At 62.6% G+C, this 12,368-nt stretch overlaps 1 protein-coding gene across 1 annotated transcript; it reads left to right on the forward strand.

The window, feature by feature from the left end:
- The first annotated feature begins 11,124 nt into the window (after positions 1–11,124).
- Positions 11,125–12,144, forward strand: PRR7 (proline rich 7, synaptic). Its single transcript, XM_054568028.1, has 2 exons — positions 11,125–11,536; positions 11,747–12,144. Exons 1-2 carry the CDS (start codon positions 11,125–11,127, stop codon positions 12,142–12,144), a joined length of 810 nt encoding a protein of 269 aa, XP_054424003.1.
- The last annotated feature ends 224 nt before the right edge of the window (positions 12,145–12,368 follow it).

Raw genomic sequence — 12,368 nt, forward strand, 5'->3', positions numbered from 1 at the left:
TGCCCCAGCTCGGGGTGGTGAGTGGAGTGTACACCACCTCTCCTGCTACCCTGAGGGAAACCGGGTAAGGGGAGGGCCGTGCCGCGGTCCCCCAGCCTGTGAGCGGCTGATGCAGGGTGGAGGGAGCCAGCTGATGGAGCGGCTCCTGCCCCGAGGCTGGGGCCCAACGTGCTTTTGACCCTCCACTCCAGCTCCAGCCAGGAGGGCGGTTGATTGGGAGGCGTCAGCATATAGCGGCTGAGGGCCCGGCCCTGGGCAGGTGTGAGCGGGAGTGCTAGTTGGACGGGGGCGGTGGGGGGGACCCTGGGGCCCACCACCTGCCACGGGCCCAGACCTCCCACCAAGCTCCTTCTTGGGCTAGGGAGGCATCCAGGAAACTTCTTGGCCAGGGCTCACCTTACCCTGAAGCTCACCGTGCACCACTGGCAGAGGAAAACTCCCAGAGTCGCTTCCCAACAAGCCTTCCCTGAGCTCTTCCCCCGCCCATCCAGCGCCAAGGCGGGCACTGGGGCTCAGAGGCAAGGCCCCTGCCAGCACGGAGCTCAGTCTGACAGGCAGACGCGGGGCAGGGGGCCGCAGTGTGAGCAGCGTGGCAGAGATCATTCAAGAGCTGGCAGGGCCGGCACTGCCGTGGGGCCAGGGAGGGGAGGCTCTTTGGCCACAAAGGAGTCAGGGTTGGTGCCCTCCAGGACACAGGACCAGGTGTATCTGGATGGTGAGGGCCTCTAGTGGTTTCAGGTGGCTGGAGACGCGGTGGGCGGGGTGGGCAGGAGGGTGGGAAAAGGGAGTGGCTGGAGCCGAGGTCAGTGAGACGAGCGAGCAGGGCTTTGAAAGCTTTGTTAAGGATGTGGGGCCCCATGTGGAAGGGTGCCTGCCCAGCAAGTTCAAAAGCACCCCAAGTTTCCTTTGGGAAACCCCGCACTCTCAGCCCATGTGGTTAGATGGGGCCAGGTTTACACCCACCGCACCCCTCTCCCCACAGAGCTGTGTGGCTCAGGTGGGGCTGTTAGGGGTCCTTGGTTGCAAGTTAGAAAATGTTTTTTGTTGGTTTGTTTAAAAGAAAAAAAAAAAAGGTGGGGGAAGCTGATAGCCTGGAAGAACCAGGCTGGGGCAATCCAGGGTCTCGGTGGCAGACCCCAGTCTCATCGGGGCACAACCCCCAGAAGGAAGCGCTACAGCCATGTCGGCACCGCTAAGCCAAAGCCCAACCCCAAGAAGTCGGAGTAACTGGACTGGAAACCTACCCACTGTGCTTAGGGAGAGCAGGACACGGATTCATAGGTCCACCACAATGACCTCCCTGGGACGCAACGATATTCCCCTATGAAACAGAGAACCCAGTTAAGAGGCTGGTAGACAGCCAAGTTCAGACTCAGCCTAGACAGTGGGGCCCTCGCTAGAGTTCACTTCTGTTGCTGAGGAGGAGCAGGGTCCATGGAGGCCAGTGACATGATTCTCCTCCTCCTGCTACTTTTAAGTAGGCATGTGGTGATGTAGTCTTGCTGGGGACACAGTGGGAGGAGACTAGAGTTGGGAGGAGGCCATGAATTCCTGAGTTGGCGCCACGTTGGGGTACCTGCCTGCTCCAACCCCTGACCATCGTATGTGTGCAGTCCCTGTCAGCATGCGGCCAAAGCCCGGGCTTCCGTGTGCTCTCCGGGCTGAGGAGTGAGTGTGGTGTGCGTGGGGGGCGGGGCGGGGAGGGGGTGGGTCTGTACCTCAGCTGCTTGGCTGAGCATCCGTGTGGTCGGCCGACTGTGTGCACTGGGTTTGCCTGCGTGTGCCCGGCCCAGCCAGCCCGTTGCCAGAAAGGGTGAGGCGTGGCGAGAGCATTCCCTGTGCAAGGGGAACCCGGCACGGCAGGTGGGTGTGGGTCCTCTGCCTTTGGCTCCCGGGACTGTCTCCTCGGCTGCGAGGCGCGGGGGGCTGGGGCCCTCTGCTGGCGGCCGCGCGCGCGCACGCCGGGCTCAGGACGCGCCGTGTACGCGCCCGTGCGCGCGCCCCGCGGCTCCAGCCCCTCGCTCCGAGCCGCCTTCGCTGACACAGTCAGCTCCCCGGGGCCACCGTCGCCTCCCCCGGCCGGGGGCTCTGTCCGCGGGCCCCGCGCCGCTCTCCCGGAGCCCGGAGGACGAGCTGGAAGAGGATGCCTGGGCCCGTGAGTACCGCGCCGGCGGCAGCGAGCTGGTGGACGAGGAGTGCGGGCGGAAGACTGTCCCCGGGTCGGCCCCTTCCCGCGGGCGGCTCCGCACCCCTGACCCGGGTCGCTGCCCCGGACCCCGGCCCCGGCCAGCCCCACCCTGAGCCCCCACTGCAGGGAGAAAGGGAGGGAGGGAGAGAGAGAGGGAAGGCGCCAGTGAGCGAGGGAGACGGAGCGGGGCGCGAGCAGCCACCGGTTCGCTTGGAAACGGTTGCCACAGCAACGGGGTTGCACTCCCCGGCAACGCGGCTGCGGGGCAGCTACGCTCCCTCCCACCCCTCCCCCACCACACGCGGGGCGCAGCCCCAGGGCGCAGGGGGAGAGGGGATGAGGGGACGACTCCTCTCGCAGTTGGGGGTAACTTAGTCCCTCTGACTCGTCCGGGTGTGTGCCTTCCTCCTCTGCCCGTTGATGGTGGGGGTTGGGGGCGAGCACCCCGTGGGCACGATCTGGCTCCCACGTGGCTGCAGTCGTCGCAGCAGGGCTCCTGGGGTGGCTGTAAACGTGGGGCCACCCTGGCCTGCTGTGGCAGGGAGAGGCAAGGAGGCTGGGTCCGGGGTCTGTGCCCGCTACCCCGCGCCCCCACCGCCATCACCATCATCTGCCTTTGAAATGGCCCGACTCGGGTTGGGTGCCGCAGAGATGATGTTCCTTACCAGGCGACAGACGAGAAGCTCGCATCCGTCGTCCTCAGGGCCAGGGCATGTGCCAGACGCGGCTTCGGCCGGTGGTGGGGCTCTGCGCCGCGATCCAAGCCACCATTCTCCAGGGACAGATGGGAGCAATGTGGGCAGGGGCAGAGGAAAGGACACCACTGACCCCGGGAAGCTGAAGCCCGGGCCAGATGGGAGTGCCCTGGCCCTTTGTCTCGATCACAAGTGTCCCTTTCTTGTCTGAGCACAAAGCCCAGACTGTGCTGGGTGGTGTGCAGGCTGGCCGGCAGGCCAGCCAGTGCCACATGGAGATGCCCTGACCTCCAGGGGAGCTCCTCGGGGAGGAGAATGGCAGCCAGTCGCAGGAAATGACCTCTGGCTCCCCTCCCAGCCTCCCCTCCGCAGCTCTGTGCTGGGGCGAGAGCTGGCCCTCAGGCGGGCCCCCGGGGCCTGACTCAACAGAGGCCAGCCCCTCTGCCCGCAGGCCTTGACCACAGCCCACAGCCACCAGCCTCAGCTTCCCGTTCCCATCTGGGGAGGGGTCCTGGGGACCTGAGGTGACCGTTACCCTGGGCATGGGAGACCCTGGCATCGCTGTACATGGATGGCTGGCGCCCTCAGTCAGGCCCGAGCCCTGTCCCATCCCGCAGACGGCAGGGCCTCTAGGGCCGCTCACGGGCCCTTTCGTCCTCTTCCCATTCTCTCTGCGGGATCAGGGCCAGGGCTCCGCACCCAGTATCCTAGTCCTTACAACAGTTGTGCAAGGTAAGTTTATGTCCCCGCTGTGGATCCGAAGGCCCCTGAGGCTCAGGAAACAGCGACTGGCCCAAGGTCATGCAGCCGGGTGCTGCGGGGCTGGGCTCCCCCGCTGGCTCTGTGGGTGCAGCCCTTCGCCGGCTGCACATCTCTTGCGAGCCAGGCAGGGAAGGACTGTAGGCCTTCAAGAGGGGCATTCTTAACCTTCTTTCACACACCACCAGGGAGCAAATGCCGCCTTCCGGCCTCGGTGCACCTTGCCTTTTTCCAGACAAAGTGGCCAGATTCCTGCTTCCTCGGGTGTTCTATGGGGCTGTTCTGCTGCCGGGTCGGCTTCCTCCCTTCCTCCCTCCATTTTCTCACTCCGGGGAAGGCCAAGCAGTGATGTCTGCCTTCGCCCCAGGGAGCCCGGGGGCCTAGGCCTCAGTCTGTGGCCTGATCAGCTGGCAGCCTGGCTGTGGGAGAAGGAATTCATCAAAGGGCCCGTGCAGTGCTGGCCTCTGCGGGCGCTCAGTCTAGTTCAGTGGCTGGACACCCAAGTGCCCCGGGCGGGGGGGGGGGGGCAACGGGGTGCGCGAGGAGTGCCAGGGAGCTCCCCGGCTGCTGTCGCCACCGTGGGAGGGTGTGGACTGGGCATGGCCAGATTGGCCAGATTCCAAGGTGAGCCAGGAATCCAGGCTTTTATGTCAAAACTCCTGGTTTTTAAATGTTGGCAACTAATGAGACTATTTTTAAAAATTGATTGTGGGCCAACAAAACACACCCAGAAACCATGTCCAGCCTGCAAGTCATACGGCCGGGACCTCTGGTCACAGTAGAGCGAAGGCACTTTTCGCCAGGCTCCCGCCCCAGGCTCGCGCGGATATGACGGCTTCCAGACCTCTGGAGGCTGCGAGGTGCTGGCATTTGGTTTGTCACGTGCAGCTGTCTCGCTGGTCTTGAAGTGTTTTTCACCTTCCTCATCAGCTCCGTCCCCGCTCGCGCTGCCAGGCAGGCTCGTCGTCGCTGTCCCACAGGTGGAGAGCCGGCGGGGAGGGCTCAGGCGCGGGGGGGGGGGGGGGCGGGGCGGGGCGGGGAGGGCTCGCACAGCCCATCGGGGCGGGGCGGGGTGGGGCGGGGTGGGGCGGGGTGGGGCGGAAGTGGGATTTGAAGCCAGAGCTCCCCCTTCAGCGCTCTGTGGTAGACCGGGAGAGGGTCCTCATCCTCTTCACCCTCAAGGTGTGGCCAGCTCCCTGGGAAGGACAGATCTGGGGCCTCTGTCTCCGCTGTCCTTTTTGCAGTTCCCCAAGCCCTGGCTCCTGGCTTGGTACCAAGGTTGGGTCCCTCTTCTCCCTCCTTCCTCTGTCCCCCGGTCTGAGTCCCTGTCACTTCACTTGACCAGTAGCTCTGGCCTCATGACCCAGAACCCCAGCTGCGTATGGTCCTCAGCTTGCTTACAGGACACCCTGCCATCACACCTCGGCCTTTTGGCTGAGATCAAGTGTACAAAACACCCTGCCAGGGCCCAGAGCTGGGTGGTGGCTTCCCTCTCCGTGACACTTTGATGAAGGAGGCTCTGGCCAGCTCCACGCCTGGCTGACTTTGGCAGCTGGGACAGTTCCCATCATTTCCCTGGCCTGAGTTCATCTGTCTTGGTGAGGGAGGGTGTAAAAATGTCACCAGTGCCTTCCTGAAATGCCCTTCCTGCCAGGACGGTGGACCTCACAGTCACCTGAGAGTCCCATGTAGGCCCGAGCCGGCTCTAGCTCCATGTCTGTGGAGTGGGCATGACAGCAGCCACCTCCTGGGTGTCGCTGAGATACTGAATGTCAGAAGCCAGCAGGAGCCTGGCACGTGCAGGGCACACAGGACAGGTCAGCGGCCACCTCCTTCTTGTTTAATTTTTAATTAAAAAAATATTTCATTTATTTATTGTTTTTAGAGAAAAGAGAAGGGATGGAGAAAGGAGAAGGGATGTCAATGAGTGGTTGCCCCTCGCACGCCCCCCCACCGGGGACCTGGCCCACAACCCAAGTGTGTGCCCTGACTGGGGATCAAACTGGCGACCCCTTGCTTCGCAGTCCTGTGCTCAATCCACTTAGCCACACCAGCCAGGGCTTCTTTTTTAATTTTTAAAAATTTACTTTTGGTTTGAGAGAGAGAGAGAGAGGAAGGGAGAGAGAGAAACATTAGTTTTTGTTGTCCCACTTACTGAGGCATTCATTGGTTGATTCTTGTATGCGCTATGACCAGGGATCGAACCCACAGCCTTGGCAGACCACCGGATGACGCTCTAGTCAACTGAGCTACCTGGCCAGGGCAACAGCCACTTTCTTCTCTTTTTTTTTCTTTTACTATAAAACATTTATTTATTTTTAATTTTTTTTTCTTTTTTAAGACTATTTTTTTTAGAGAGAGGGGGAGGGAGGGAGAACAGGAGGGGGGAAATATCAATGAGTGGTTACCTCTCAGGCGACCCACGCCTTGGACCTGGCCCGCAACCCAGGCCTATGCCCTGGCTGGGGATCAAGGCAGCAACCCCCTGGTTCACAGGCCGGCACGCGATCCACTGAGCCACAGCAGCCAGGGCAAATTTTCTGTTTTTAACTGAATTTATTGGGGTGACATTGGTTAATAAAATTATAGGTTTCACATGCACAATTCTATAATACATCATCTGTTGTACCGTGTGTTCACCACCCAAAGTCAAGTCTCCTTCCATCACCATCTCTCCCCTGATTACGCTCTTCTACCTCCCCACCCCTGCAGCCACCTTCTCCCCCGCCCCCACTGCTCTGCACACGCTCCTCCCTCCCTCCTGTCCCCCAGTCTGGGTCCCTGTCACTTCACTTGACCAGCAGCTCTGGCCTCACGTGCAGGGAGCCTCATGACCCAGCACCCCGGCTGCGTGGGGCGTCCTGTGCCCACACCGCGGACCCTGGCCAGTGGTCGCATGGAGCCTTTCCTTTTGTCCACACAGACGTATGGTCCTCAGCTTGCTTCCAGGGCACCCTGCCATCGCACCTCGGCCTTTGGCTGAGATCACGTGTACGAAACACCCTGCCAGGGCCTGGAGCTGGGTGGTGGCTTCCCTCTGTGATATTCTGATGAACGGCCAGCATTTCCCAGGAATGAATTGGATCAGACCCAGCTCTTGAGGTGTTCCTTGTCCCTACAGCTAAAAGACGAAATAGGTAACCAGACACCTCCAGTCACTCTTCAACAAGTGGTTTTTGAGCTACTGTGTGCCAGGCGATCAAGACAGACGCAGCCCCTGGTGCTGGGCGCTGCAGAACTGACATCATCGGGCTTCCCCTCCAGCCCGAGGGGAGGGAGGCGGCTCAGGGCTGGCTTGTCCAGGCAAGTGACAGGTGAGGCTGTGAGGCCGAGGACTGAGTGCTGGGGCAGGAGCAGCGAGGCTGTGTGGCAGTCCCCACGGGAAAGGAAGCGGAACTCGAGGCGGGACGGAACCGCGGAGCCTGACGGGGCCTCGGCAGGAGCTCGTCTCAGAGGCCGTGATCTAGGTCAGCGGCGCTCAGCGTCTGCCTCCTGGACCAGCAACAGCAGCACGGGCTGGGAATCCGTCAGCAGTGCAAACTCTCAGGCTCCAGCCCAGACCTGGGAGCGGAGCCCAGAACTCTGTCTTAACAAGCCCTCCACGTGGCTCTGACCTCACTCCAGCTCGAGAGGCTCCCCCCGCGCTGAGTTAGAGAGCTGGGCTGGCTCCCCGGGCAGCGGGGCGTCCCTGGAGGGCTGGGGCCAGAAGGGCCTGGGGAAAGCGGGCAGTTGGAGCGTCGGCGGGCTGGGCAGGCAGCCATGGCAGGGGCAGGGGAGGGGGCGGGGGCGGCGACCACAGTGACAGGGGCCTAGCGGGGCTGTGCTGGCGCCCCGGTCCGCGCAGTGACAGGGGACCGAAGGAAGCGGTCAGGTGAGGTGGTAGTGTTTTCACACGACACTGAGTGTAAAAACAGGACTTGGTGGACGGAGTGACTGGTGGGCCCTTGGCTGAACTAAGGGACCCGGCAGATCTTTGGCTTCTGAGGTTGGGGAGCTGGGATTCTTCACGCGGAGAGGCTGTGCGGTAGGTGCCGGCAGAGGCACGGTAGGGCCAGAATGAGAGGCCTAGGGGACCTTGAGCGTCATTTAACCTCTTTGAGCCAAGTGTTCTCCTCTGTGATATGGGACAGATGCTAACACAGTTCTCAGGATGATTGCGAGACGACCTGTGGTACCCAGCCTTGGGCGGGGAGTGCCTTGGGGACACGCATCTCTGCATCCCCAGCTCAGCAGCACTCATGTTTGCTGAGCCTCTCCAAGCCTTTCGCACGGATGAGCTCACTCTCCACCCTGGTCACTGAGGAGGGGGCTAAGTGACACGGCCTTTAGGAAACTCACTGCCCAGGGCCTCGCTGTCACCCCCCTGCTGTGCTCCCAGCAAGCACGTGGCCTTAGAAATGGCATGAGGCAACGTGCTCACTAACTCCACAGATACATCAGGATGGAATCCTAAACCATGCTCAAATAACCCACAAGAAGGTAAGAAAAGAAAGAAGGAACAAACATAAAATGGCAGGCTTAAGGATGCGTCCGTCTGAAGGCGCCACGCCCAGCAGAGCCGGAGTCAGACACAGAGCAGGCGTTTGCTGTGAACAGTCTGGAGGGGCTGGGGAAGGTGAGTGGCTGTGTAAAGAGGCTGCAGCAACGTCTGCCGGAAGCGTGACAGGCCCAAGGAGCAAAGGGACAGCTCCTCGGGGAGTCCTTGAGCAGCTTGGCCTGGTCAGGAACGAACGTGGGAAGGCCTGGACAAATGTCATGATGATGGATTGACCACCTACTGTGGGTTAGATGGTACGGACTGAGTGACGCCTATGGGGCCAGATACTAGGCCGGATGCAGGTCTCAGACAGGGTCCCGCCCATTCAGACTGAGTGTTGGTGCCAGTGTGGGGTCAGGGGGCCAGCTCAGCTGTGAGACGTCCTCTCTTGGACACACAGTGGCTTAGTCTGTAAAATGCAGCAAGGGTTCCTGCCTCCTGGCTGAGGGACCCCTGGGGCACACAGCTGGCCTTGGGTGTGGCCGGACACAGGCTGCCCTACCGCCCAGCGGGCCAGTGCGCTGGGCCAGGCGGTCTCTGTCCTTTGTTCCTAGTTAACCCTGGAGCTGCCATCCTGTTTTTTCTCCACCCTGTAGCCTTTTCCCGCCCTTGAGCTGGTAGCCAGAAGGGCCAGGGCCTTGGTGGGAAGGAACAGGAAGGCACGTTTTGGCTACAAGCTCACCAGTTTGCCCAGTGTCCCTGTGGCTGCCAAGGCCTTCTGTACTGGTGCTCACGTGCACCAGGCTTTTCACGTACAGCACAGTTGTCACAGAGGGGAAAGAGTTTTGACACAGGCCTTGGATTCAGACTCCGGCTAAATCATAGCCGCTGCGCGCCCCCCGCCCCCCTCAAGATCTGTGTGACCTGGGGCAAGTCCATTTCCTTCTCTGCGCCAGTCTCCTCAGCTATCAAATGGACACCCCCCCCCACCCCGTGAGAAGGTGGTGTGGAAGATCACACGCGTCTATGTGGCAAGGGCCGAGAACAAGGCCTAGACAGTCCTTGGCAGGTATGTCTATTTCTAATTCAGCTAAACATCACCTCCAGCCCCAGAAGTGCCTTTTCTGACCCAGGGCTGTTTTTGCTTTGCAGGCCAAGGAGCCTCCTAGTTAGTGCCAACTTCCTCAGAGCATTCCTGAAAATTCCTGTGGGCTCAGGAAAAGGAGAACAACAGATTTAATTAACTCCTAGTGACTGGCAGCATGGAGTTTTTATCTGGGCTGCGTCGCCATGGCAGCCTCATGGCAGCGTTGTGGAGGGGGTGGGCGGAGCTATTGTTCCTGCCATTGTCTGTTCTGGATCGCAGGCCCAGGAGAAAGGGACTGGCACGGGCACCAAGTGGCACATGGCACAAGGCAGCTGTGGAGTCAGACAGGAGCCATCTGGCGTGGTCTGTGGCCTGGCTTCCCCCTAGCTTGGGGCTCAGGTCCACCGCGGTCCCCAGAGCTGGAAGTGTGTGTGTTGGCCGTGCTGAGGATAGGGGTGTCCATGGGGCTCCTGGAAGTGGACCACGGAGTAGCCCAGGCAGCAGCCCTCTTCCACCCCAGGCGAGCATTTTGTGGCCAGGCTTGGACTGAAATTACCGCACCGCCACCTGCCATCTACACAGCTAATTGCTCCCCCCCTTCCTTAGCTGTAAAACAGGAATAATTCCAGTTACCCTAAAGGGTTGCGTATGAAAGCCCCCGGGTGCAAGGCATTCAAGAAGGGCTCATTTCTGTTCTGCGGGGGCGGTGAACAGTCGCCTGCCACCTGTCACTCCGCAGGCAGGGTTCCCTCCTACATACCTCTTAGGATGCAAGGTTCCCCTCTCAATCCTCTCTGTGGAGGGGAGCTGGAACGAGAGGTGCCCATCTGGAGTGAAGTGGGACCAGGTGGTACGAAAGACGAGCTACTTTTCCTCCCCTCTGCAAAAAGGGATAGGAATTGAAGGGAAGCGACCCGACTTCCGGGCGCTAGAAGGGCAGGGCTCTGTGGAGATACTCAGGGGTAGGAGGGGAGGGAATGGGGATCAGGCAGGTGGGCGGGCGGGCGGAGGCGCCTAGAGGAGAGGGAACAGCCCACGCTGGCCCGATGGGCGGGCGTTCGGCACAAAGGCAGGTGGCCTGCATTAGCAGCCGGAACCACCCCCCAAGCCCCTCCACAGGAGCGGCAACTGGGAGGCCGCCGTGTGGGCCGTGATGTTCCATGTTTTGGAGAGCCGGGGTGGGAGCAGATACAAGACCTAGAGTGCCAGGGGCTGCTAAGCACAAGCCTAGGGCTGAAGCTGGGCGCGGGTAGCTGCCTGTGGGGCTCTAGAAGGTGGGCCGCTCTTTCCCCGTCGCCAAGCAACCGCACCAAGGCTTCTCTTCAGCGTCCTGCAGGGTCGGCCCCTGGGCCTCGAAACCCTCTCGGTGCTGCGGGTGGCTCCTCTCCTTAGCTCGGAGGCTGAGGCTGGCCTTCTCGCGCCCCCTGCCGGCCGGCCTGGAATCCCCTCGGCTCAGCCACAAGCGGCAGCATCTCAGATCGGGAAAACCCTACCGGGGAAACCTCGGGGCGTGACGTCACTGTCTTCGGTGACGTCACTAGGGCTCCGCGGAGTGCGGGGGTTCCAGCTGAGGAGGCTTCCCCGGGACTGCGCAGGGCACAGGCGCGGGCAGGGAAGGCATGGAAGGCACCGGGGGCTGCAGCGCGCCTTCACCGCGCCCTGTGTCTGTCCCATAGGTCCCGCGCGGACCCGGGTGAGGCCCGCCCGCGCGCCCGCCGGCGCCATGGAAAAGAGCAGGCACCGCTGCTGCTGCCCCCCGCCCGCGCGCGCACGACTTGAGCCCCGCCGCGGGCAGCCCCCGGCCGCAGGTCCCCGAGTGACGCTGGCGGCTCCTGGGAGCGTGGCGCGGGCCCGGGGCCACGTAGAGGAACCCAGTGTCCAGTGAAGCAGCCGAGGACCCGCCGCCCGCGCCGCCGCCATGGTTATGTCCCAGGGCACCTACACGTTCCTAACGTGCTTCGCTGGTTTCTGGCTCATCTGGGGGCTCATCGTTTTACTGTGCTGCTTCTGCAGCTTCCTGCGCCGCCGCCTCAAACGGCGCCAGGAGGAGCGACTGCGTGAGCAGAACCTGCGCGCCCTTGAGCTGGAGCCGCTCGAGCTCGAGGGCAGCCTGGCTGGGAGCCCCCCGGGCCTCGCGCCGCCGCCACCACCGCACCGCGGCCGCCTGGAAGCGCCGGCGCACGCGCACCAGCACGTGCACGTGCACCCGTTGCTGCATCACGGGCCCGCGCAGCCACACGCGCATCCCCACGCGCACCACCACGCGCTGCCGCACCCGCCGCCGCCGCACCTCTCCGTGCCGCCGCGCCCCTGGAGCTACCCGCGCCAAGGTAAGCGCCGACCCGCGCGGGAGGCGGCGGGGTGGGCGGGGCTTCGGCCGCCGGCGGGCTCGCCCCCGACGCGCCCGCCCTGCCTCCGCCGGGGAGGCCCCGGGTCCTCGGAGGGAGCGGGCTGGGCCTGCGTTCGGCGACGGGCCCAAGTTCCTGGGGGAGGCTGGGGACGGGCGGCCTCACGCCTTCCGACCGTTTCCCACTCCGCAGCGGAATCGGACATGTCCAAGCCACCGTGCTACGAAGAGGCAGTGCTGATGGCTGAGCCGCCGCCGCCCTACAGCGAGGTGCTCACGGACACGCGCGGCCTCTATCGCAAGATCGTCACGCCCTTTCTGAGCCGCCGCGACAGCGCAGAGAAACAGGAGCAGCCGCCACCCAGCTATAAGCCGCTCTACCTGGACCGAGGCTATACGTCGGCGCTGCACCTGCCCAGCGCCCCGCGGCCCGCGGCGCCCTGCCCTGCACTCTGTCTGCAGGCGGACCGCGGCCGCCGCGTCTTCCCCAGCTGGACCGACTCGGAGCTCAGCAGCCGCGAGCCGCTGGAGCACGGAGCTTGGCGTCTGCCGGTCTCCATCCCCTTGTTCGGGAGGACTACAGCCGTATAGAGGGGCACCCGGCGACTCGGGCCCCACTAGCGGACTCCTGGCCTGACTGCGGGGCCTTTTAAATGCTTCCCTTGGACTGCGGGGTGTGGCGGGAGGGATTTCTTACCCCGTTTGTTACACTTTGAGGATAATAAAGGTGTGTGATCCGGTTTGTTAACAAGTGGAGGGAATACCCACTGCTGTGACCGGGTGTGCCTGGGCCTTGGCGGAGAACAAAACCTGAA

This window comes from Pteronotus mesoamericanus, unplaced genomic scaffold (assembly GCF_021234165.1).
Source record: "Pteronotus mesoamericanus isolate MK-2021 breed Mesoamerican mustached bat unplaced genomic scaffold, CSHL_Meso_final contig_2, whole genome shotgun sequence".
Lineage (NCBI taxonomy): Eukaryota > Metazoa > Chordata > Mammalia > Chiroptera > Mormoopidae > Pteronotus > Pteronotus mesoamericanus.